The sequence below is a fragment of the Amblyomma americanum genome, chromosome 7 (assembly GCF_052857255.1).
Source record: "Amblyomma americanum isolate KBUSLIRL-KWMA chromosome 7, ASM5285725v1, whole genome shotgun sequence".
In the NCBI taxonomy this organism is placed as follows: domain Eukaryota; kingdom Metazoa; phylum Arthropoda; class Arachnida; order Ixodida; family Ixodidae; genus Amblyomma; species Amblyomma americanum.
Window position 1 is genome coordinate 129,546,950 of NC_135503.1, and position 27,122 is coordinate 129,574,071.

The 27,122-nt window shown below is 47.1% G+C and overlaps 2 protein-coding genes across 2 annotated transcripts; both read right to left on the reverse strand.

Annotated features, from left to right (window-relative positions):
• Window positions 1-817: 817 nt before the first annotated feature.
• On the reverse strand, window positions 818-2,594 carry LOC144097455 (uncharacterized). The gene has a single exon (XM_077630177.1). It carries the CDS (start codon window positions 2,569-2,571, stop codon window positions 1,162-1,164), a length of 1,410 nt encoding a protein of 469 aa, XP_077486303.1. The 5' UTR covers window positions 2,572-2,594; the 3' UTR covers window positions 818-1,161.
• Window positions 2,595-11,792: 9,198 nt separating this feature from the next.
• LOC144097456 (thiol S-methyltransferase TMT1B-like) lies at window positions 11,793-27,038 on the reverse strand. The gene is made up of 3 exons (XM_077630178.1): window positions 26,572-27,038; window positions 20,696-20,845; window positions 11,793-12,165 (listed from the first exon to the last, which is right to left on the reverse strand). Exons 1-3 carry the CDS (start codon window positions 26,950-26,952, stop codon window positions 11,932-11,934), a joined length of 765 nt encoding a protein of 254 aa, XP_077486304.1. The 5' UTR covers window positions 26,953-27,038; the 3' UTR covers window positions 11,793-11,931.
• Between the last annotated feature and the right edge of the window lie 84 nt (window positions 27,039-27,122).

Genomic DNA, 27,122 nt, shown 5'->3' on the forward strand with positions numbered 1-27,122 from the left:
AGAGCATTCTCTCTTTCATCACTCAGGGCCCTACGAGAAGGTTGCGCATCAAGAAACCTTCGGGACCTAGATCGTATCAAGGCCCCCTTATATCTGTCTGTCGCAAATTGTTGAAACTGTGCTTTTACGTTATTAATCTCTTCGAGATAGGCACCCGGGCTTACCCTCTCTAGCTCATGTAGCTCCGTTAGGGTGCGCCCAAGCTCACGAAGGTGGTGTCTCTTCAGGAAAGCGATTCTTGCTGAGGCCTCAATTGCCAAGTTTTTGATCTCCTGTTTAAACAAGTCCCACTTTTGAAAAATGGAAAGATCACGGCGTGACCATACGTCCTTCAAACAAGTAGGTAGAGCACGCTGAAAGATTTCGTCTGAGAGCAGACAGTTATTCATCTTCCACAACTCCCATCGAGGGTGAAGTATATGCCGAGTGTACTTTCCTATCTGAAGAGACACCATACAGTGGTCACTGAAGAAAATGGGCCGCACCCAGTAGCCAAACACACTTGCTAATGCGTCAACAGAAACGTAAATTTTGTCAAGGCGAGCATTAGAGGAAAACTGAAAATGAGTGAAATGTATACTGTCGCCTTTTTCCTGCCCCACATCCACAAGACTATATTCATAAACCAAATCTATAAGTAATGCAGCACTATAGTCGTATCTCTTACATACCACTGAACGGTCCTCATCCCTACAAACGCAATTAAAATCTCCCAACAATATAATTTTGCGGTCCGTGCACAAATGTTCAACTAATGACAGAAAAAAAAGCCTTCTATCGCGCTGCTTTGGGGGGGCATAAACACAAATAATCCGCCACTGTACACCTGAAATTGTGAGATCACAGCATATAAGTCGCCCCTCGTCATCTATGCAATAAGACATGGCTGTCATCTCTAGCGTGTTCGCCAGGAATAGCATACAACCTCCGGATAAGCCTCTCGCGTGGCTAACAATAATGCTGTATTCCGACAAAAAAGGCTCAAGAGCAGCTGCTGTCTCTTCATCAGAGGACAACTTTGTTTCCTGGATAGCGGCTACACACACACTCCATTTCTTTAAGAGATGCCGTACCTGCTGTTGCCTCCTACGATTACGCATACCCCTAACGTTAAGGGTAGCGACTTGATATGCTGCGACGCTCGCCATTTTGGTGCCAGTCTTAACAAACGCCATCCCCTGGAATGTGGTGGCCCGCCGCCAAATTGGCGGCCTCTCGGGCAGACATCGCCCTCCTCTTTAACACCACCCTTCCCGTGGCCTCTACACATTGTGCCTTCTGGTCAGCGCCATCGATACACACCTCGTCAGCATCTGCAGGACGTTTCAAAGGTGCGGTGCTGTCCATGTCTTCCTCTGAGACAGCCAAGGCCTCGGCCCACGAACCCGAGGGGAGCACATCACTCGCTGCCACACTGACAGCCGACAGAGAACCTGACACGCCAGAGATCGACGCCACACACGTCTCACCATTACCCTCCAACGACGAAGCAGAATCAGCATCAGAGGAGGATCGGCGAGCATTCACTGGCTGTATCGCCTCGACTGACTCCACAGGAGGCATATCCGGACGTTGACCTGTGGCAACGAGGTGTTCCTGTGCAGCAAGCACAGCAGTCTCTGTAACACTCACGGGGGGGCCCGGGTCCGGCGGTTTTCGTCCTGGAGGCGTGGATGCTAGATGGCCAGTCGCTTCATATTCCGTGTTGTTTTGAGGTGTTGAAGTCTTCTGTTCCCCATCTATTCGATGCTCATGACTTAGTTCTCCGGTCGCGTCCACAACCTCAGACACATCCATAATGTGTTCTGATGCCACGTCATCTTCCCGTGACCACTGGCCTTGACGCAGCCTGTCAGCGTAACTCAAGACACAGTTCTCCGCAGTATGGCCAAAGCGTCGGCACTGAGTGCATCGAGGCGTGCGACACTGGCGCCGGGCATGGCCAACCCGGCTACATCGGAGGCACAGTGGAGGTCTCCCTGGGATAAGGACTAATGCCTGCACTCCATAAACATTAAGTGTGTGTGGAATGGTGCTAGCTGACACTCCATCCTTGAGTGTGAGGGAGAGTTCACGGTTCGCCGTTTCCATATGCTCCATCCCTGGGCACCGCCACTTTTCACGCTCCACAGACTGGACCGTGCCATAAGGCTCTAATGCTTCCACAATCCTCCGGTGTTCCATATAGCGGGGAAGCCAAAGGAGCTTAACCTTGACGTTCTTAGTATCCGGGTCAAACACCATGCACCGCAGTCCTTTGACAGGAAACTCCGCTTTCTTAACAAGCTTCTGTTTGGAAGAACTACTCTCGCAGGTAACCATCCACACGTGGCTCATTTGGTATTGACCAATGCACAAAATTTCCCGGAGATCCAATATCTGTGCGAGTGCGTCACGGAAGTCAGGTGCTCGGTACGGGCGACCCTTAAGGTCAGCATGCAGGAAAACGGTATTAAGGACAACATTACCGGTTGGCAATCGGGGAAGGACAACTTTGTACGAGTCCGTAGTGTCCTGAGACGTCGGTAGACCTCGGCCAACGGCCGATGCGCTGTTTCCAGCATGGAGCATGTTGAAGCACAGCCGCTCAGAACGGCTTCTTCCTCTTCTGCCGCAGACGACCCCGGCTCACGTTAAACTGCAACACACGCTCGCGCTGTGCTTTGCATGTCGTCGTCTTCCATCAACTAAATCTACTCTAGAACCAATCACGTCGCCGGAAGTGCCGACGACCTAGCAAAGCAAAACCATGAGACAACCAGGCTAAACACGTGCTTTCACACATACACTAGGTTTAACTACGTTAAAATACTACCATTTTCCCCACCCCTTGTGCGGTACCCGTTCACTATACAGGGTCACAGTGGCTGAGCTCGCGCACTGCGCTCAGTATTTCTAAGAAAATTAACTGTGTGAACTCGCTTAATTGAACAGGTCAGGCCTGAAGCGATCAATTTCGAATCGCGTCACACGGAGGTACTATCGGCAGGCAAAATTTACGAGGTGGGTGTGTACGGGGAAGAAGAAGATTGGTTTTTGAGGAAAAGAAATGGCGCAGTATCTGTCTCGCATCATCTTGGCGGACAACTGAACCGTGCCGTAAGGGAAGGGGTAAAGGAGGGACTGAGAGAAGAAAGGAAGAAAGATGTGTCGTAGTGTATGGCTCCGGAATAATTTCGATCACCTGGGGATGTTTAACGTGCACTCACATCGCACAGCGCACGGGCGTCTTTGCGTTTGGCCTCCATCGATAACGCGGCCGCCGCAGTCTGGTTCGAACCCGGGAACTCCGCCACAGTATCCAATCGCCACGTAAGCCAATCGCTCGAAGTGTCTGAACGACGGGACTTGCTTTCGCCACACGCTGGTAGCATTTTTAAAGCGCTAGGTCGCGAGGAAGCCCCACAATAACTTTTTTTTCCCTCGAGAACGCGCACCCCAATAACTTTTGCTGCTGGTGGTACATACATTTACGCGTTATGAACTCGACTCTGTCCGATAGGATTACGCAGCAGTAAAAGCCTCCGAAGTGAAATGTGACCATAAGGTACCTCAACTGCTGTTTTCCCAAAAATTAGTACAGTACTAACGAAGGCCGTGTAGGTAGCCGCGCAGCACGGAAAGCTCACATGAACTGGCTCCAACGTGTCATACTTGAACACTGCAGCATAACTTTTTTGCTTGCGCTTAAAAATGCACTCAGTGTTACAACAAACGCAAGAACAGCACCAATCCAGCCACAGATACAAACGACCCGCGGCTCGCAGGTTGATGCTGATGTCGATGGGCAGGCCGTCCCAGGCAGATGGCGCTACAACGCTACCTACGAAATGAACTTTTTCTGCAACTGATACGAAATGCGCTGGAAACATGGCTTACAATTATTAAGAAATGACACCCCAATAGCACCATAAAATCAATAAAAGCTGACAGCAAAAATAACGAAAGTACAGATTTTAGACAAAACTGCCAACCGTAAAATCTAAACCGAAACTCTGCAAGGAATGCACTCGGAAGGCAACTTCACCATTTTTTTTTGTCATCGAAGCGCGTTGACCTACAGCTGCACCAACTTGAGTCTAAATTTTGAAGCGTGAAAATGTTATTCCTAAAACCGGCACCATTTTTTTCCTGTCAGAGTCGCGACAGCGCCTGCGTCACGGCAGCGGCAGATCTGGCAGGCATGAGAAGTATTTCAAGCAGAAATTTACAAGCTACATATGTACACCGTAGGTCTAGATACTATTTCTCGGATGAAATGCTCTCTCGTAACCGAAACAAGATTGCTTTCGGTTCCATAGCGTGCACTGCCATCAGACAGTACACGGGCCTCTAGCATTAACGCCTCCATCGAAATGCGACAGCCGCCGCGGGATCGAACCCGCGTCTTTCGGGTCAGGAGCCGAGCACAATAACCACAGCAGCGGCTGAACGGAGGTGCCGGCATTCATGGAGCAGGAGGAGGAGAGGCGCCGTTTCGAGAGGGGTTTCGGCACGCCAACGAGGAAACCGCCGGAGGTACATAGAAGATATGGCGTAGCTATTATAATTATGCAGCCTCAATCCCTTTTCTCGAGGTGTGATATCTCGTTTCACAATTGGACGGGTAAAGATTGCAGGCTGAGATAAGCCGCGTTTACTAGAGTACAGCAGTGCCGCACCGCATATTTCGCGGGCGCGACATGCCGCTATTCACATACGTACTATCGGGCACAAAAGTTTGCGGGACGAGAGTTCTTGGAAAAACGTTTATTGCAGCTCCACATCGCTAGTCAGTCGCCAGATAATGTATGAAGTATACTAAAGAGTGCTTGGCTAAGGTGGCCTAGCTTGGCCATTGTCTGGGCCCTTGGAAAGTTTCGACTTAATCATAATGGCTGTCCTTTTGACGTGGTCACCAACCCCCATGCCCTATGCTGGCTTTCTTCGCTAAAAGATCCCTCCGGTCGCCTGCCATGGCTCGATGGACTCTCCATCTACAAGAATATAACATACGTGTCGTATATCGGTCGGGCCGCAAGCACCATGATGCTGATGCCTTGTCCCGCTCCCTGCTACTGGCCGAGCTTGCCAGCCTCTCTGCCCTCGAATCCGCTACGCCTTCGCTCAACACCTGCGACATGACTACTGAGCAGCGTAAAGATCACTGTATTGCCTCTCTTCTTGACTTTCTCTCTGCCCCATCTACGGCACCAGTGTACCGCATGTGGAAAATTTGTAAATTGTAGGGTTTAACATCCAAAAACAACCCGCTGGCTACAAGGGTCGCCTTAGTGGAGGGCTCCAGATTAATTTCAAGCACGTAAGACTGAAGACTGAAGCACGAAGACTGAAGAGACATACACTTAATGCAATGTGGCCATGCTGCCTCAAGAACTTTTGCATAGGCTGTCAGAAGCAAAAGGCCAAGGGCTACCCCGAACTATTTCCTGCGTAGTGTCTCATGGTGTCAGAAGCTTCAAACCATTTAGGTAAAGAGAGCTAATTGATCAACAGCTCAGAGCGAGACTAACACCGTTCTTGCTTCAGGTTGTTGATCAATTTGACCTCACCATGACATCTGCTAGGCATCCTCGTTAGCTTAAATGTAGAGTGACTGCCCACGCAAGCGGTGGTTCCTGGTTTTATCCCCAGACTAAGACGAATTTTCCTTCAGCTGCAAAGCTTCCGAGAAAGCTGTCTAGCTTTGCTCTGAAACCGTATAACTGCGATCAAGTAGAAACTCATGAGTAATTACAGCCTAATTGAATGCACTTCACCTCTAGTGTTTCCCTTAAACACTTTGGACTACATTCTGAATGTGCATTCCAAGAGGATCTTCCATTCCCCAATATTATCCTTGCCCTAAAACAGTTAGCAATCTGAAACTCAAAACATAACAAGAGGCTCCATGCTGACACTGTCAACAGGAATTTTCTATTCAGTATTTTAGAATATATGCATCCTATTGTAATGATATTTTTGATACAGCATTGTGTACACAGACTTAGGACGCAAATCAATCGCACTCTCACTTTACAGTTCCATTCAGTGCCTCTCACGATGAACCTTCATGTCTACACTTTCGTTATAAGAGGGTTCTTGCTGCAGTGCAGCCGGCATTACCAACCACTTTCCAATTTCCTATTCTTCTTTTGCCATGATTGCACCTGTTTCAGTTAATAGGTATATTTAGCAGGCTAGTAGCTGCAGTCCAGAGAGTGTTTGAAGTTACTTTCCTTGCAATGAAATAAAATGTAGCATGAAGCTTTTAGACAACTGGATTCTTATGCTGCAAACCTGTTGGACCTAACATGTGCTTTCTGGCAGTTTCTCAGGGTCATCTTTCTACATTTTTGGAGTACACTGATACTTAAAATTAGAGACAATGTTAGATAATGCTTTGTGCAACATGCATGGAAGCAACTTCACATTTTTTTGCCGTGGCAGCAAACCTAGCAGGATGACCTCGAGCATGAACTAACACATGCTGACGTTTGAGTTTAGGCTCCCTGCTGGGCTTTCTAGAAACTATATGCTTGCTGCATGAAGTCGAGGGTTGGACGGAAACCTGTCTGGTCGGGGCTGTACGTGGAGAAGGCAGAACACTGAGCAAAATAAAATGGACTCCTAAATGACGTTTCAGCTCCCACATGGGAGCCTTGTTCGCAATCAGGTGCAGACGTGTAAGTCTGGCTATTTAAGCTTGAAAATGTGCTCTAGACAGCGGGCGTATGCACTAGGAAGCGGCCCGTCAGTGCGATTAAGAGTGTGTTTGGTTGTCTGAATCATTAAGGATTCTAGATATAGACAGCTCTGGAGATTATTTTCTGTTTTCAAAATGCACGCGTTGCTCAATCTATACGATGCTGCTTACTTTCAGAATTTTCAGCGAGTGCATTTGACGAAGCTTTCTTGTTTGCAACATCATACTGGTGTTGTTTCAACCTTTCATCGAAGTTTCCACTTTCACCCACATGCACATGGTTTTACAGTTTCTGCACGGTATACTGTACACTACGCCCAGATTTTTTTTTTTTTTGGTGCGGACAACAGCTCCATACCTGGCTTGAAAAGTGATGATATTCTAGAGTTTCGTTTTTATTCATTATTCTCAGCAATCACTGTCTGCAACTCTCTACTAACAATCATCACATCATCTAGTACAGAAGCATCATTCCATAAAAGGTTGAAAAAGTGTGTACTTTTTAATTAGCTTCATTTGCCATGCCAATGAACCCTGTATTTATTGTGTATGACTTTTATTGTTTGAGTGTTTTTGTATATTATTGTGTTCTCTTTTTGCCATGTTCCTTAATGAGTTTGTAAAATTGAGCATGCTTAATCTAATTTTTTGTTGATTGTTAATTCCAGCTGCACCTGTTTTCCGATATGTAGTTGCTATCTGCCATATGTTTAATATGCGTCATATATACAATTAATAACAGGAGGTCCCCCTGACAGTTTCTACTCAGGGCATCCTGCTCTACTAATTTATTTACCTCATGCCTGCACTAGTTTTTGAATAAACAATAATGTATGTCAAACAAAACTTTGCAGTGGTTATTCGTCATCTGCATGCCGTCTTGCTCAGGTACTGTTAGATTCACACCGCCTGCTAAGCTAGACCGCATGCTGAAGGTAGATTTTGAGTTAACGGGATTGGCATATTATTCCAAGATGTTAATTAGGCCAAGGTATTTGGTCCTGATGATATTCCTCTAGTGTAATTCACAAATTGTGTATGATTCACGTACTTTGCTAAAAGCTTTGCAAACTGTTCACATCACCTTTACAAGAAAGTGTTGTAATCACTTCGATAGGTACAGAGTTAATCATATTACTTTAAGAACAAGCAAGAAATTTATGTTTAGGAGTGCTTTTTATCTCAGGCCTTGGATTAAGCATGTGAATTACATTTGGAACGAGGCAGCCATCAGCTCCGGGTTTATTACAGTAGAGATTCGGTCATTTGCAAAGTGATTTCAGAATACAGCTGATAGTCAAGTCTGACCTATTCTTGAGTATAAATGTGTTTGTTGGGGCTTGCATAACATGGCCACTTATAAGTAAATTGAAAAAAATTCACAACAGTGCTGCTTGATTTCCACTGGGAAATTAAAGACAGTAACTCAGAATGACAGAGCAAATGCAAACTGAAATAGAAACAGCAGCAGCACGACCACGGGAAAAATCTTTGTTTAAAATCTTTCTACAATATTTACTTGCTAAAACTGCTGTAAACTGTGAGAAATGTGCTCAACCAACAACTTAATTACATATTGAAGCATTTCAAGGTAAAAGAGCTTTCCTTAAAGGGTGATGTTTTCCATTTTTCTGTTTTTCATCTATCCTAGAGTAGAACAGCTTAGTGTCAAGTACTGTTCATATATTATCCAATGGTGCTTTCTTCCATGATTTCAATGAGTAGACTGTTTTCTTTTCCAACATTTTTAAGTCATTGGATGCTATGGGGTGGTACAAGTAATTATTAAAAAATATATTGATGTTCAGAGAAGTAGCCACCTTTTTTTTTTATTCTGAGTACACTAGATAAGCTCCAAGCCATCAAAGTGGGGCTCACTACACAACATCAAAAGAGTCATTATGCATTGGATAAAAGGAGCAAGCACATAAACCACGCATGGAAAGCAGGTCTCTAAGTTAGAGAAGCTTGCACTTTCAGAAGCAATATCACTTATGTTTGGGACCTACCAGATCACAGATTGCAGAAGGTATGTGAATGCCACATCGAGCTCAGATTAGACACAGAGCAGTGGATGCAATATTAATAACGACTACTGTTTGCACAGTTTATTTAAGGGAGGTTGTGCTTAGTGGGAGTTTTTCTTTCCTGTGCCCAATGTTAAGATAAGACAAGTATATGCCATCATGACACTGTTTGCAACAGTGTCTAAATTAAGGAAATGATCTTACAGCCCAATACACTGTTCAAGGTTACGTGACAAAATTGTCACTTCAGATCCTTTATTTCAATTTCGCCTAATCAATCATGCGACAACGTCACCCGTAACCGCGCGCAGCTTTCATGAGAGGTGTGAGATAGATATTAACGTTTGACGATTCAGCAATTTGAAAAAAAAGTGCCACAACCCAAGACGAAGAATGGGCAAAATGAGTATGGACTGTCGTGACAAGTTTTGTAGTAAACCACGAAAATATACGCTGAAAACCTACATCATACAAAACCCAAAATTTTACACACTGCCTGTGACACTCACCTATTCGCACAAATGCAGGCCAGGCTAGCGTTACTACAATACAACTTTGGCCTGGCAGACGCTTGCATTTGTCGGGAATGCACGTGGGCAACACTGGGCTTGCCTGCAGCGGCTAGCAAACGGAAATACGCGTCCGGGGCTCGAACCCGGGACCACTGCTTCACCAAAGCAGTCTCTATACCAACTGAGCTAACCGGGACGGCAAGCTTATGGCAGCGCGAGGGCGAATTGATCAATAACTCGAAGTGGGAACAGTGTTGGTCAAATGTTTTTAGGGGAAGCACCCAAGGTGGAAAAAAATTGTAATAAGAGAGTAATTACTTATTCGCATCCACCCAAGCGCAGCCACACGGCTACAAAGGAAAGCTATACAGCTTTCTCGGAAACTTCGCAGTTAAAGAAAAATTCGTCCTGGTCTGGGGTTCGAACCCCACACGCATGCAGTGCGTGAGAAAATTAAAGGCAGAGTGATATTTTGGGGATCAGCTCATAACTGCCTCTGTTTTGTTTCACGCATTAGCTCAAACAACACACACACGTACGCGCACAACAATATATATGCATCTAACCTCTCATCCAATAGTGCCTTGAGGGCTTTTCTTATGTTTATTACTCGGTAATATCGCCTGAAGATACGGAATACAAAAAATAACTTGAGTTTCAAAACGACTGCTAATGAGGGTGAGGGTGAGGGAGGGCCGACGATGTGAGGGCGAGGGAAGGTCAGAAAATTTTTGGAAGTGAGGATGAGGGGGAGGGAGGATTGGACAACTTTTCGAAATGAGGGCGAGGGCAAGGGAGGGCCATGGATTCAAACTAGAGGGTGAGGGAGGAAAAGTGAAAATGAGGGCATTTGCCCACCTCTGGTCCTGGATGTTGCAATCCGCATCGCTGTCTATCCTTAACTCAGGTAGATCAGCCTGTACTTCCTCGGGTACGTTTAACATCATGTTTACCACCTCGTCCCTGCCTACATAAGGTTTCATCAAATTGAAGTGGTAGATGGTAACCTCATTTCTCTTGCCGGGTTTTTTCAGGACGTAGTTTTTTTCGGACAGCCTGTGCTGAACTTCCACCGGCCCCTCCGACTGCACTTCCATCTTGTTTTTCCTGGATGGTCGCAAAATCATTACCTTATCGCCCGTCTGAAATGTTTGTTGCCTTGCGTTTCGGTCATAATAGACTTTTGCCCCTTGCTGTGCCGCTTTCAAGTTTTTCTCTACTAGAGCACGCGTAGAACTTAGTCGGACGAGCAGTTCCAAGACGCAAAATCACGACAGTTTGGCTTCCTCCTGTTCCCTCCTAGAATTCTCGCAAAATCCGGAGAGGAGAAAGTAGAGCTCTCCCATACACAAGTTCAGCTGGGCTGAATCCGGTCGCTTCATGGGGAACTGTTCTGAGCATGAACAGCGTGCACAACGTGTGCTGTGCGATGTCAGTGCACGTTAAAGATCCCCAGGTGGTCGAAATTATCCCGGAGCCCCCCACTACGGCAATTCTTTCTTCCTTTCTTCTTTCACTCCCTCCTTTCCTCTTCCCTTATGGCGCGGTTCAGGTGTCCAATGATATAAGAGACAGATATGCGCCATTTCCTTTCCCCAAAAAAACCAATTATCATTATCAACGCGCGCAGAACCCTTTTGAGCGCGGAGTGCATTTTCTCGACACTGTTCGGCTGGGGGTGATATACCGAACTGTGTATTAGCTTGATCTCGCACCTCTTCACACACACACACACACACACGCACACACACACACACACACACACACACACACACACACACACACACACACACACACACACACACACACACACACACACACACACACACACACACACACACACACACACACACACACACACACACACACACACACACACACACACACACACACACGCACACGCACACGCACGCACAAACACACACACACACACGCACGCACAAACACACACACGCACGCACAAACACACACACACACACACACACACACACACACACACACACACACACACAGACACACACACACACACACACACACACACACACACACACACACACACACACACACACACACACACACACACACACACACACACACACACACACACACACACACACACACACACACACACACACACACACACACACACACACACACACACACACACACACACACGAGCCGCCGGCTTTTCTCGTAATGGGACTAGTAATGCTTTCGGATGAAGAAATTAATGCGCAGGCGTGGTCAAAGCGACTGTCCATAACTCCGCACATGATCAGTCTACGTAGATTGTGTGCTTTTCTTTAAATATAAGTATTGGTCCTGCTTACTTGAAACACCCTGTATTTTTAAAATATTAGCAGGTATATAGTTCTCAAACACGCGTTTCAAAATGTTTACTACGCTGCAATTTTGTAATAATAAGAAACATTTTATTTTATGTTTTGTTGAGGTTAATTTCAATCTGTGCGGTAATGGCGTGCAGTTAGTCAACGAATCTGTCTATTCAAAACAAGCAATATTTACTCCTGTGGTTGAAGCCGACAAATTAAGTCGAACAAAATAAAGTGATTACTTCCCTAAAAAATTTATTGCGGGTCTCTCTTGCCTGTGTGCTACTTGCTGCTGTGCCCTTGAAACGCCGAAACCATGAGGAATACCTCCTCTACACTCTGCCCTCAGTTTCAGGTCGTACTACTGGCTTATTTCACTCCACCGCGTAGCCGTATATGTGCCGAGTGAGCACGATGGGCATATCGACCGAGGCCTCTCTCAGGTGCACTTGAGCAAATCCGGCTGCCCTGATGAGGTCGCCCGTGTCCCGGTCGAGGCAGCACCCGCAGCAGATGAGCCTCCAGAAGGGAGTCAGCAAGGATTGCAGGAGCCGACCAAGGCTGCCTCGGGGCTGGGCCACGTGCTCAACAAAGAGAAGTCGTCCACCCTGAGGCAACAACACAAAGAAATAGAGCTGTGCTTATAAAGCAGAAGGAAATTTCACTTTCGGCAATGACACTTCATGCGCTGCATATGTCATAAAACTAATCGTGACAAAGTTCCACACTTCACATGCGACGAGTCGCGAAATAGGCGCCTGCCCAGACTGACGAACCGAGTACAGGCGACCTTTCCTCAAGCCGGACCCATTGTGCACGAACGGGTCATAGACGGCTTGGTTTCAGGGCTGAAGGCTGTATGATATCAGATGAAAACATGGACAATATATCTATGTACGGTCCTTTTCCTCGTGCTTATTGCTCGCCCAATGCGTGCTCTAACCCCTTTTCGCCTTAGGCTATAAATAACAGCACGGAATAAACCAGGATGTTCATTTTTCTCCCGACACCATGGCTGCCTATATTCTTGTCCCAATCGAGGACGGTGCGCGGCATCCGAACGGGGATTTGGTGAAATCCAGCACTTTCGTCAAGATGTAAGAAAGGCTTCGCGCCGGTCTAGTCCGTTTCAATATCCTCTCTACGACACATTTGGTAGTGCTCTATCTTTAGGTTTTTGTTTATGCGTCTTGGGTCCGTGCAAACTCGTAACTTGTCATCCTTTTTTAGAGCAATGACTAGCCGGCTTACCCAGCCCGTCGGGATGCTGACCTTCTGGATGATTCTCTCCATTTTTACGCGGTCCAATTCAGAACGTAGAGGCTTTCGCAGGGATAGGTGAACCCTTCGAGCTAGGCAGCCTTGTGCAGCACGAAGTTGTATTCGAACGGGGTGCGCCCTATTCCACGGAAAAGCCGTGGAAATTCTTGCATGACCGCTTCAGTGTTGCTCGCCGTCACGTTTTATACAGCGCACTGGACATTCCCTAGCTCTTAGCTGACTGCCATACCCAAGGTAGCAATGTGGTCAGTGCACTCCTTGTGGTCGCCAAAAGTGACATGTTCTGAAAACCTGCCGATATGGTTTATGACGTTACCATCGTATGAACGCAGTACGGCTCCGCTTGGCATCAGGGTAATGGCCTTAAGCTTGCGGAACACCAAAAGCGGCAAAACTCTTTCTTGACCCTGTATAAACATTGAAGCACACGTTTTTGCCGCCAATGCATGCGTCCACTCCAGTCACATTCTGTGTTAGCGCTGCCGATAACGACATACAACCCCTCGAAGTCGTCATTCTCGTGCCGCACTTCGTTAGCGCCATCTTGTTTGCTATAACAAGACGAGTAACAAGTTTTTCCGTGGGCTGGGCAGCATCTCATGGCATGTCTTCGATTGTTAACGCGTACACTTCGGGTCGCGCCTGGGCCCTGTCGGAGTACTGTTCCCGGCCGTGACAGCATTCACGTCGAGTTTGTTTGTCGAACGCCAGACGTCGTTTTGAAGAGCTGAAGTTTCTGTCTCCTTGCATAAGGCAGCAACATTTCCAAAGGTCAAACCCATGACCTTTGGCAGCTTTGGTGAGTTGGTTCCAAACACCACTTGGTCGCGCACCGTATCTTCAGCAACGACCCCGAGGCTGCAGTGCTGCGCTTGTCTATTTGTAGCACGCAAAATCTCTTCGAAAGGCAAAACCTCACTTTGAATACAGAAGCTGAGGACACATCGTTTTGTTGCTCCAAGCAGTATTCTTCATATTCTGACACAATGTATACGTGGGAAAGGCCTTTGGTCTGCAGTAGGTGTAGTCAGACTGATGATGATGATACCGCCTTCGAACGGGACGCCAAGAATGGGCAGTCAGGCTGTGAGGAAAAGAGTGGACAGTGAACCTGCTGTTTTATTGCGCACTGTTATTCAATGCCGAAGAGGGGAAGTAAGTCTTTCGCAGTTCTCGGATAGGCACTGTGGCATAGTTTTTTTTTGTAATCTCAACTTCGAATACTATGTAGCCGTCAAGTAGACGAATAAGCACGCCACATCTGAAGCAATTTGCTGCCATACTTTTTAGTTGTACGGCAAGCAACGAAATATGTAGGTTATTCGGCGATATTTTTAAACCTGAAATATTTCACCTCCCATTCTGTGCAAACTCAGGCAAACATCATCCCGAAAGTGAAGCCAAAACTGAAGGAGAAGCATTCCAAAACGATTCCAAATTTTCCACTCGGATGGCATTCAAGAGTAAAAAGGGAACTTATCGCATAGTGAATCTCAGCCGCACTGGCTGCTCGGCCCTGCTAAGCTCGCTGGGTTGTCCTTAATTTAAGTTGAATCCTTTTCGTTAGCCTCCACGTATCTGTCCCACAGGTGAGTACCGGTAAAATACGGCTATTAGCCGCCGCGGTGGCTGAGTGGTTGTGGTGCTCGGCTGCTGACCCGAAAAAAGCAGGTTCGATACCAGCCGCGGCGGTCTCTTTTCCGTGCCAGCAAAAGGCTAAATGACCGTGCACAGTGCGACGTCAGTTCGCGTTAAAAAACCCCAGGTGGTCGAAATTATATAGAGCTCTTCACTACGGTGTCCCTCATAGCCTAAGCCACATCGGGACGTTGAACTCCCTAAACCAAACCAGTTGATATGACACTGTTATCTTGAGCGATATTGACAAACTGCCATTCATGATCTCAGAGATCCTGTCCAACGCGCTCCAACCCATTCTTATTCTTCTAGTTTTTTAGTTCCCATGACCCTGATCTGCAGTTACTACCTGCCCACAGTACTAGACGTATTCCCTTAACAGTTCTATCGCCTCGCTACCAATAGTAAACTGCTTTACAAGACTGTTGAGAATTACTTTAGTTTTCTGCACATTAATTTATAGACCCACCTTTCTGCTCTGCCTGTCTAACTCATTGATCATGCTTTGCAGTTCATCCCCTGATTGACTTAGCAAGGCAATGTCATCAGCGAATCGCAAGCTACTTATGTATGATCCGTTAATTCTTATCCCCAACTGTTCCTAATCCGGCAACATTATCGCCCATTATCGCCAAAAGTGTCCGGCGTTGGCGTTCGTGTGTGAAGCCTTGGTTGGCAGGAGGCAAACTGGAGAGAGGGAAATTGCCTCTCCACTTTCAGAGGAGAGGATGATGAGGGTAATGGGAGAGGGAAGAGGAAGAGAGGATGCGAGGCAATGAATGGCCATGAGTGGCGGCAGGGACGCCGCGGTCGCCGATTAGAGTCGAGTGGTGGGGAGGGTATAAATGGGAACGGCGTGTCACTCGGTGATTCACTGACTGGATCATACCAATCGGTCGCACAGTCTGAACCAATCAGCGGCACCGGCTGCGCCATCCGGGGAGAGCTATAATGCTAACGCGTGCTCAGGCGCACGTATCGCATTGATCACCAGCGAATTTTGATCTATTTGCAGAACATTAAACTTCATTAAACAGTACATGGACGAACTTTTTGAACTGCACTACCACTCCGTTTACATGAAAGGCTAGCATTGCGACTGTTTCGGCATTGCGACTGCGGGATTGTGAAGGTCTCGGAGGTGGCTGTACTGGAGGCCGCATTAAGTGAAAACATGCGAACTTTCGCGAATGACTCGCGATGTGAACAAACTGTTGGCACTGGCTTAGTCCTGGCGAACTGCAGGCCCCGTCCACATGCACTGATTGGCGTTTTCATTTTCACCCGCGAATGGCTGAAAATTGGTGAGGGAACGAAATCTTACAGGTTCGCCTAAATATCAATACACTAATTAAGGAGTGGCAAACAGAGAAAGGGGAGGAGCGCGCTGATTGTAAGCCGCTTCCAAAAAACCTGCTAATTTAAAAGGGAGGGGCGAGAAGAGGTCTCTTATTATGTTGTCTTATTATTTTTGTATGTTAGTTGCTGCAATGGAATTCTGTGGGATTTGTGTATATGTTATTTGTCTTCGTAACAGAAAAGGTGGCGCTGTTCCCGAAATGAGTTCAAACAAAAAGATGGTGCTGTTCCCGAAATGAATTCATGGTTTAGGAACCTATAGTGAGGTATACTCCGTACCTCTTGATCCGTTTTTTTTTAAATTTTATGAAAGTACATGGAAAACATAGAATAAATGAAAATGAAATGAAGTGGTGAAAATGAGCAGGTCCGCAGGCACTCGAGAAGTGCTGTCGAACAAGAGCCGCCCTCGAAGGTTATGCTGGGCGACTCTCTCTGCGAAAGAACCAGAGTTATCTGAAGCAACGAGTTTAACCAATGCCTCCGATACCGGCGGAAGCTGCCACGGCCGACCGGCGTGATTGCGATCGGCCTCACGCTGACAGGCGAAATCTCTAGACCCCCCCCCCCCCCCCCCCCCCCTCCGCCGGACGGAGAGCGAGAGTTGAAACGACTTTGCAGTTAACAAAACACCGTACAACGCGCATGTATTCATGTTCTAGGGGAATCCACGCGTAACACGGGTTACGCCTGTATTTTTTTAGTACATTGCTTTCGGTTAAGTCCTTGTCTGTTTCGACCAGAATGATTCGGACGTTCGAATTGTTTGCGTTGATTCCGGACAAGAAAGAATTCTTTTTAAGAGAGTATGCTGCCGGGCTATTTGGTGCTGCATGACGTGAAGAAGCCAGCGCGAATGTCAGACGAGGGACACGAGCGTTGGTGAATGTCTCATGTGTCTTCTTGTGTCCCTAGCCTGGCTTTCGCGCTGAATTCTTCACATCAGACAAACCTCTTGACAGCTGTAATAGCATCTCCATATCTCCTCGGCGAGATAAATACAAAAGCAGACGTCACGGAACGAGAACTGCTTCGGCTTCGCGGGCGTTTGTGCGCAGTGCAGCGAATTCTAGCGCCCGATCAGCGTTCCCACCGTTTCGTTTATGAAGGGGCCATGAAAATACAATTACCGATGATAAGAAACGCGGACAAGTGGTATGTGTTCTACCACTCGTCACTCCACCGTAAAAAATTATGAAGGTTTTATGGTTTGATGAGGTTTAACGTGTCAAAGCGACTTAGACTATGAGGGAGCCGTAGTGGAGGGCTTCGAATAATTTCCACCACCTGGGGTTCTTTAACGTGCACTCGCATCGCATATACAAGGGTTTCTAGCATTTCGCCTCCATCGAAATGCGTCCGCCGCGGCCGGGATCGAGCCCGTGTCTTTCGAGTCAGCAGCCCAACACCATACCACTGAGCCACAGCGGCGGCGCAAAAATTTTTCAGCTAGCTTCATTAGCACCGAAGATATCGACGAAAACACAAATGACGCATCTGCCCTCTCCTTTCAACACACTCTGGTGCGCCTGGAACACTAAAAAAATAGGTTGCGACTGAGGCCAACGTCGAAATCCAGTTTGCTTAGTTCGGGTCGCCGCATCTGCTTGTGTACCTTTCAGCGTTGTCATTAAAAGCGCATGATCGACTCGGGGCCCTAGTCGTGAGTTCTGCAAGTAACCACTGAGATGGGCTTCTGACCCTACAACTATATCGTGTGGAAAAAACTGCTGCTGAACGTCGGCGACGGCAGCAACGACTCGTGGGCAGGCTGAAGGGTCTCGCCGGCGCGCCTATGTTACCAAGAGTTCGGGAAAAGCGCTTCAAGTTCTTTTGGCTGCCACCATGTGGCGCATGCTTTGACATCATAGGTGATGTACGATGATGACGACGATGGCTGGCCACTGTGCCGAGTTCCTGCTAACGCCGAATGGATGCGGCCGAGATGAATGCAGATGACTTGAAAATTAGCAATGATATTTGCTTGTTAGTTTCCTTACGCAGTTAATATTTTTCAACTTCTGTAAAGCTGCCGGTGTTTCAGCGAAGACATTTAGAAACTCCTAAAAATAAGGATTTCGAGAAGGAATGAAGTCAGCTGCGGTTGCTATCAGGTAATTGAAATAATCATAATTATTGAGAGAATTGCCTAAAAGTTACGATTAATAACTTTTAAGATAGCAGTCTTAGTGCCAAAGGAGAGCTCGAAGCCATGGATAAGGCTGTGCCATATCAGAGTTTTTGAAACGAAAGAAAAGTCTCTCTCTAAAGCTCGGCAGCGTGAGAAAACCCATCGCTTTTTAAGAGCATTAGCTCTTATTCATCACGTTTCTCGATTTCATGGGGTCTGCTATTATCCCCTTTAGCTTGAAATTTTCTAAGTCCTAGGAATTCAAGAAGGCGGCCCCATAGTAAATTGATATAGCAAACTAATTGGTGATTGATTAATAACGTCATTAGTATATCGAATTAGTGATTGATAGGTGGCATCACCGATTTTCTTACGTTATAATGAACTAGTCACGTGACTATGTTTAATCGCTTCTAACTCAGTAATTAATGAGGTCATAATAAAACGAATTAGATATTTGGAATCCTCCAGATGAGTAGAACACGTTAGACACCAAAGTTAATCAAGTTAATATCCAGTTATGGTTAAGCTTTATTCCATTGCTTATAATTAATTAACCAATACTGTAATGATCGAACTAATAACCTATTTGTAACTAGCTCGATGAGTAGAACATGTTAGACACCAATATTGCCTAATTAGGTTAAAATTTATTTATGGTTAGGCTTAACAAGGCGGCCGGACGTCAGCACTCGGCAGCTCACAATTTCATACGTCATGGCGACAGGGCACCTACCGCGTTCAGATAAGGAAAAGTGGCCCTCCAAAGAGGCGAGAAACTTTTTCGGCCCAAATTGGTCAAAAATATCCGACCTCAAGGCGGGAGGTGCACGCTCGCCGTGAGGTATGGAAAAGTAGCCTAATCACGTAGTAATACATCGCATGGACGATAGATGGCGCTATGAAACAGTTAACTCTAGTTACTTCAACGTCTACCAGACGATGGCGGCACATTTTTTTCCGCACTAAACCAAAACAGCGCATGTGGCGAGTCCGGAGCAAGCAAGCGTTCGCTGATAACGAGTTGCAGAGCCTAGGACGCCTGGGAACTTCCTACGCTATTTTACAAGAAGTGCTCATTGCTCGTTTTGCCTCGCCCCTTGGTCCAGTCAAAAAAGGTAATCTTCGCCAGCTGTGTGGTCGTTTTTTTTAAAGAGCCACGGAGCAAATGACGTCCACCGCGGTTGGCAGCTTGTTGGCAGGGAAGCTCAAATGGTGTTTTGAGAATTCGAATGTATGGAGCTTTTAGGTAAAACGTGCCCAGTAGCTTAGCGCTTGCATTTATAATGGTGACGTAATCGCCAATTAAAACTGCGACGATGTTTAGGCTTTTCCTCACTGCATTGAAGAAGTGCGCGGAAATTTGTGATGACGTCACTGTTGCCGAAATTTGTCTTCGCACACATGCCGGCGTGCGTAGTACGATACGGCCAAACAATGCTTCGTGGGCTTCACCTTCGGTGGTGCCAGTTTTCTTTCCTGGAGGAACCGTTTCTTCACTAGCAAACGCAGCGCCGCCGTGCGTGACGTCATCATTGCGACCTCTGCTCATCGCGAAGCGCTGCAGAAAGCCTGAACGCCGACGCACATTTATTCGGCCATTACTTCACCATTTCAAATGCTAGCACAAAAAGATTTCGCACGCTTCATCTGCAGGCTACACACATTCGATATCTTTGAATGCGCCGAATTCTAGAACAACTTCAGTTTCCCTTTAGTGATGTCCTCTACAGACTTCATTTGTATTAACCATTCAAGAGGAACTTGACACAAGCATGCATTTAGTCTTGAAATAATTTTTGTTCCAGAGATACCTTCCGATGTCCATTTTCTCCCTCAAGTATACCGAGGTTGGAATCAATTGCACCTGTCAGTTACAGCTCAGCCAACCGAGGACAAATTTATTAACCTGGATGAGAGCTCTGTTCTTACATTTAAGCACGGATCTATGAGTTTTATTCTGCTGCAGTGTTTCATTCAATGTATTTATGAGATGCATGTGCCACTCTCGTTTTATTACTTGATACCTTCTTTGTCTCTGCCACATGAGCTGCATGTGATCATCCTATTGTTGGAGCTTCAAAGCGTAGCCAATAAAATTATACTTGTCTTTACATTACGTTTTCGTCCACTCCTGCAAAAAATTCCCAATGTGGATTGACAGCATTCCGGAATAAAATAAATATCAGGGGGAGCTATCACAGGCCTCTTTGTCTGCACACTATAGTCGGATACAACTCAAGAACAAAGCGTCTTTTCGGCAACAAAGGACCCCTTCTAGCCAATGGCGTCGACCGATTCTCATGAACCTGCTAGCGTGACAATGCAGGAAGCGGCATGGCAATGCAGGGAGGGGACTATCACCGACCATGGAGGGAGAGAACTATCACCTTTCGTCTGCCACTCCCTCCATTTTCACGCTGTAGCAGGCTCATGAGAGTCGTCCGACGCCATTGGCCGGAATGGGATCCTTTCACGGCAGGAAAGCCACTTCATGCTTGAGTTGTATCCGACTGTAATAAGGTTACTTGTTCCCTTCTCCCCTGTGTACTGCTTCTAATCTGTGGGTAATAAATAAAACGCAGCTAGGCCTAGCCACCCTTGTTGCAAAGGAAACATCTATTTGCTTCACCCCTTTAGCGCAACGAGAATGACTGTAGAAAGAGATAAGTCCATTGGTCTCATTCTGAAAAGCATCAGTGGCGGTGGCCTGAAGAGCCGACTCTCACCTTGACCAGGACTCGCCTGCACTCCTGAAGGACCTTCCCCGCGCTGTCAACGGAACACAGCAGGTGAGTGACGATGACTGCGTCAAAGTGGTCGTCGGGAACTTGCTGCATGTCCTCCCCGTAAGCGGCCACCCAACACTCCAGCTCGACCTGCGGTGTACGAGGGTGGAGTTACGGGGGCTGAAATGAGAAGTTGAGAAACGCAATAGCACAGTGGCAGCCAGACCGTGTCACATATATTAAGGAGCCTAAATTAAATTTTAAAGGAAAGAGGTGTGAAGAAGACGAAGTGGATTAACTGAAGAATAAAGAAGAGGAAGAAGAAGCATTCGGCGAGGTGGAGAGAGATGATTGGTGGAGAAGAGAAGACGACGACGACGACAAGGCTTACGTGGACTAACACCAAGGCTATAAAAGGGCAGTGAGAACGAGGGACGGGGGGGGAACAGCAGAGAAGCGGAGGCTCCGGCGGGTTAGGGACACTTTGGCTGGAAGAGAGCGACGCCGGCTACTGCTCCGGTGAGCTCGAGTTCTACGGCAACGCATCGTGGACTTCCTGCCGTGCCTGAGCCTGTTCCGGGGAGTCAACGGAGGACGCTACCACCTGCTACGGCCAGGGGTGTCTCCAGCGCTGTTGCCACCCACCCGGGTGGTGCCCCAAACGCCAACAACACCGACATCACCTCCACGGGCGCTTCTACCGGGAGCTTATACGACGCAGCCAGCGACGCCGCCAGCGACGCCAGCCCAAGTACGTCGAACGCCACCTCGACGCCGGATACTGGATTCATACAACGCCGCAGCCACACTGAACCAACCGTGAGCACGAACGCCGTCCGCTACGAGTAGAACGATAGTAGTAGACGCCAGTAGCAGTGTGTCCGGGTCGTGTGTATTTATAGTCTCTGTGTTTTGTGTCAGTTTTGTTAGTTTTGTGTTCTAGTGTGTGTGTCACGTAGAGTGTATTAAATGTGCGTTTGTGTGGGTACACCCGTCGCCTAGTCAGTTCTTTCGGTCCGAGTGTTCTCCGGAGAGATCCGTGACAGACCGCCTCTAAGATTGCTAAGATCTTCCGCAATATATCTTGGTACGCCTCGGTGACATATTCGCTTTAATAGCTTGTCGGCCCGCCCTGTGGTTAAACAATAACAGTAGTTGTAACACCTCCACTCTGTGAGGGTGCCCAGCTCATATGGGCGGCTCCAGAATGATGACATGGACTCACAAGACATCTACATATATAACGTTTGCATTGGCCGGCGGGTTAAGAGGGGATTTTCGTGGGGTGCTCTACACACCACAACGCCTGACGCGGTTTATCCCGGGAAAGGTGGCTATTACAAGAGGCTCCCATAGATTGCGCCAGCCAAACCAGCGACGCATCCCTGCCCTGACAGCCTTCTGGCGCAAGCTTTACTTTGTACCGAGCGTCTTCTAGCGCGCTTCGCGCATGCTGTCTCATCGCGTGGCGGTCGCCGCGGTTCGTGATTGCGGCGGCCGTGTGGAAGGAAACCCGCAGGCACGGCCACTCTTTCGTTTATGTGAAATACCACTCGATATGGACATAAAAAGCATCGATTCACCCAAGCCGTAATAAAGTGCTTGCGTGGCCTAGAGGCAGCTCGTCTGGCTGCCGACTAATTACTCCAGTTGTGTTTTTATCAGTGAAATTCATTTGCTTATTTTTATTTATTTATCAGTGTACCCACAGCGCCAATACAGAATTACAGTGGAAGCGAGGGCTAGAAATAATACGAGGCAAAAACAGAGTGCAGGTGGACTACAGAACAATCCGATGAAGCCAAGAAGGGGCAATTCAGCCCCAGTTAAAAATGTTTTACTGTTTATGAGGTTTAACGTCCCAAAGCAACTGAGGCTATCAGGGGCGCCGTTATGGAGGACTCCGGTTAATTTCGACACTAGAGGTTATTTAATGCGCACCGGACATCGCAAAGTACTCAGGTCTCGAGCATTTCGCCTCTATTGAAATGCGACCGCCGTGGCCGCGATCGCACAGCCGAGCACCTTAACCACTGAGCCGCTGTGGCGGACCCTAGTAACAAATGAATCATTCGACACGTACGACAGTTGCAAAAGCAAAATCAACTCGATTCCATTGCCTAATAATTCTGGTGAAAAATGTCAATTTGAAGAGATCGGTTCTACAGTATGTTCCTTTGACCTTGTTTAAGCGGTCCAGACGTGACGAAATATAATCGGTGCTCCAAATGTGCCGATCTGATTTTGTATCTGTTTTTTGAATTAGGTATATCGTGCAGTAGCTTCAAACTAACCATTTTACTCCGTTTTCCAAGTGCATCCCGACTGAGGCTGACATTTACAGTTGTTACACTGAAATACTTCCAGTAGTTATTAAAAACAAACATAAGCTGCCTGATTCTGCACCCTTTCTAATTGACGGATTTATGTTCCCGTCTGCGGATTGCACACTGTACATCTATATTCAAGTACATGCTTCAAAGATGTACTGAATACTTAGGCTTCTGCATCAGAAGGAAATTGTTTCGCGTTTCTGCGGATGAATCTAAAAACTGCGCGCTTTAACTGTGGTAAAATCAATAAGTCAATTTCATGAGAGATTGGCTGTCATGAAAGCGCCAAGATATTTACGCTCAGGCACAGATTCTATGTTCGCTCCATTAATATTATACTTATAGTCATGAGATGTATTTTTCCTAGGGCAACACATGCGTACTGTTTTGTTTGCATGTGCCATGTGTTGCACCATGTTCAAGTCTCCGAGTAATAGGATGCGGTCATTCGAATTACTGATTGACCTGTACAATACAGCCTGCCGCGAATGGTCGTATAAAAGAGGAATCACAGATATCGTTTATATAAATCAAAAACGAAACTGGGCCCAGTACGGACCCGTGCGGTACACCTCAAGACAGATCTATATCATTCGATTGCTCTCCATTTATAATTACCTGTTGTTTTTTAAATTAAGATAATCTTTTATACAATTGCGCTCGGCTACTGAACCGGATATCCGGGTTCGAACCGGACCACGGCGGATACGTTTTGATGGAGGTGAAACGCAAAAGCAGTCCGTGTGCTGTGCGATGTCAGTGCACGTTAAAAATCCCCAGGCGGTCTCAATTATTCCGGAGCCCTCAACTACGGTACCTCTTTCTTCCTTTGTTCTTTCACTCCCTCCTTTATCACTGCTCTTAGGCCGTCGTTTAAGTGTACGCCGAGATATGTGAGGCAGTTGTATAAAATGAAAAAAATTTTCATTTTATACAATTAACAACAGATGCATTTATGCTGTAAAGTGACAGCTTTTCGATCAAAAGTGAGTGGGAGACAACATAAAAGTCTTTTTTAAAGCCCAAGAACCCACATTCATCAGCACTCCCTTGATCCAAAACGCTTGCTATATTCATGGCTAACGAGCGCAAAAAACAGAAAAACGCAGAGAAGACAACACGACACAAGCGCTTGTGTCGTGTTGTCTTCTCTGCGTGTTCGCTTTTTCGGCGCTCGCTAGCCATGAATATGTACCAACTAGCCCAACTTCTCACTTTACCTGCTATATCATGGGCTAATTCCGTAAATTGGGTAATACAAGAAAAACCGCTATGGAAACCGTAGTGTTGTGGATTGAGTAGCGGGTGTTTGTTGAAGTGCTGCATGATGTCAGCATAAAACACGCGCGCGAGAAGTTTACAAGCGACACTGGTTAAATAGACTGGTCGGTAATTGACATTGACAACTTTACAATCTAGAGGCAAAGCGCTGTCGTGCAGCGATTTACAAAGGAAATAATGTGCCAGCATTTGGAAAAAAGTGTTAGCGGAAGCGGAAAGCAAGGCAGTCGGCAATCCGTCAGGACCTGTAGCTTTGGCTTTGTCGAGACGCTGTAATAGTGTTTCAATGCCCTGTTGGTCTACAGCTACAACATGCACTTACTCGCCGAGTACTAGCTGTAACGGAATGAAATAATGTCCGTTTCTCGTTACTGCGGGCGGAAAACAAAGACTTGAAGGACCAGTGAAAGCACGCGACTTATCTAGGTTTCCGTGAATAACGTTGTCGTTGATTGCAAGTGGCGGAATGGAAAAGCCATCTTTACCATTTCTTTTGTTATACTACACCATCCTTTCAAAACATTGTAGGGCAACCAAAGACGAGGACAAAAAAATAACAGAAGGAACGCCACTGTGTTTAGAAGCTATGTACTACCAACAAGCCCAAAAAGCCACCCTACTGAACTATATGCCATAGTTCTTTAGAGTGTTTATATGGTGAGTATAATTTAATTACCCTTTATATACTTACATGTCCTAATGATGTTTGAGTCATGTTGCGACCTTCTAATAACCAGTTGTCTAATGTTTTAACCTCTTCTCAATCCACAGCTCCCCGTGTTACGTCACGACCCTATCAACCAAGCCTACTTTTCCGCACACACCGACGGTGGCGACTACACCGGGCTCTCCCTCTGAACGGGGAAACTAACGCTATCGCGTTACAAGCAGCAAAGGAAGCCATGCGCTTTGCCCAGCTGAGAAAAGCGGCTGATCAGGAAGCCTCGAAAGCAAACAGGGAGACCATGCGTGCTGCCTAGCTCAATGAACAGAAGCGGGCGCGTTCAGCAGCTGTTAAACCTGGCCGATACCAGTGTGTGTGGCTACCAGCCTCTGCGAGCCATCCTAGAATGCTCTGCGCCTTTCCAGCAATGAATTTCATTATTACACTTAGTCTAGACGACGGATGGACTGGCACTTTTTTTTTCATCCCCTTACGACCCGTCTTCCTAATAAAACGAGATAGAAGTCGAACAGGAGAAAGGCCCCATGCTTCTGGATTTGCGGTATCCCAGGAAGGACCGCGACCGTGGGCTCAGCCCTTTGCGGTTCATCACAAGCACCTGCGTGACTAGGACCATCGCCAGATGAATAGGGGCCTGGGATTCTGTACGATGCCTGAGTGCGTTAAGTAGCCTAAGCTGTTTGTTTTTCATCGTCAGCGTCAAGGTGGTGGACAAAGCGAATTGCCCATGACCTTAGTCGCGACATCGTATCCCCTAGGGCATTGCTTGAGCGCCAAGAATCACCGCATGGTTTTTAACGAGCAAGATTCTAAAGTCGGATACAACCTAAGTCTGCAGTGTAGCTCTGCCTACATGCAAGACCGCCGCACAGAATTCCTCCAGAAAAATTTAGTCAGTTGATAAAACATTTTTTGGTACGTTAACAAGAAGCTAATAACAAGAAAAAAATTACAAGCTCTAGAATTTTAGTACCTGACATCTATAATGTAGTGGAACATTAAAGAGTTGATTTTATTTACTATTGTGATTGGCCAGCGGAGTAATACAGTACGCCGCGGACCGTGACCCAGTGTTAGCAACTGCTGTTTTTTTTCAATTTGTGTCCTATTATAGACAACATTCTAGACAACAGGCTGAGCACCCTCTGGCTCTAGATTCTAGAGCCACAGGGTGCTTAGCTAACGTTTCGACAAGTGAACTTGCCTTCTTCTGGGCGACTGTACTCTTGTCGAGACGTTCGCTTAAGCGCCCACAGACTACACAATATTTACGAGAAGCCTACTGATCTAACCAAAATAATTCGTGGCAGCGAAAGAAGGCAAAATGAACTACATCCAACTCGCCCAACTCACCATTCTTCTGAAAGAAGGAAAACAGCGCAGCGTTTAGACAAGGACTAGAGAAAGGACGAACTTCACCGCGATGAAGATAGCGTGCTCGTGTTCGTCCCTCCTCTTGCAACTGTCTCAACTATTTCGCTGTGTTGCCTCTTTCGCTTTTGATGAATAACCAACTGGCCTCGTCAACCACACTCGCAAAATTATTCTTCGCGGCAACGTGAAAGAGGGTTCCCAACCTTGGGATACGTCCTGAGGTTTTCCAAGAAGTCGTTCTTGAACTGCGTGTTCGGATCCACGTTCCAATATTTCACCTTGCGGCGGATGAGCTCGAAGTTGGCACCGAAGCCCGCGCCGATCTCGAGCACTCGCACCGCTCCTTCGGCGCGAAGTTCGGGGTCGTTAGACTCGATGTCGTTCAGCGCAGCCATCGCGTCCCGCCTAACGTCGTCGAGCGCGCCTCGCCAGAGACGCGACGCCGCCGAGACGAGGCTCACGAAGTACCACTGGCGCAGGCGCTCGCTCAGCCACAGGGGCACGAGCAGCACGAGGCCCCCGGAACCGAGGCCAACGACCAGTGCGCAGTCCAGAAGTCGGTCCAGAATTCCATGGCGAACCATGACCGCGGAAGGCGGCACAGGGCCTCACCGAGCGGCTCAGCCTGCGCAGGCGAGCTTCGGCGATGCGAGGACTGCAAGCGGCTGCCACCGCGGCACGCCTCGAGCGTCGCCGTTGGGTTTCTCGCGATGCACATCTGTTTCCTTGCTGCGCGTGACACGTGGACGCGCGG

Bases quoted from the DNA above. Each gene is read 5' to 3' on its own strand.
- LOC144097455 (XM_077630177.1), bottom strand. From the start codon at position 2,571: ATGCTCCATGCTGGAAACAGCGCATCGGCCGTTGGCCGAGGTCTACCG.
- LOC144097456 (XM_077630178.1), bottom strand. From the start codon at position 26,952: ATGGTTCGCCATGGAATTCTGGACCGACTTCTGGACTGCGCACTGGTC. The intron at 20,846-26,571 runs GTTGGGAACCCT...CGTACACCGCAG, and splicing joins ACCTCAGGACGTATCCCAAG to GTCGAGCTGGAGTGTTGGGT. The intron at 12,166-20,695 runs GTGAGAGTCGGC...TTGTTGCCTCAG, and splicing joins GCAGGCGAGTCCTGGTCAAG to GGTGGACGACTTCTCTTTGT.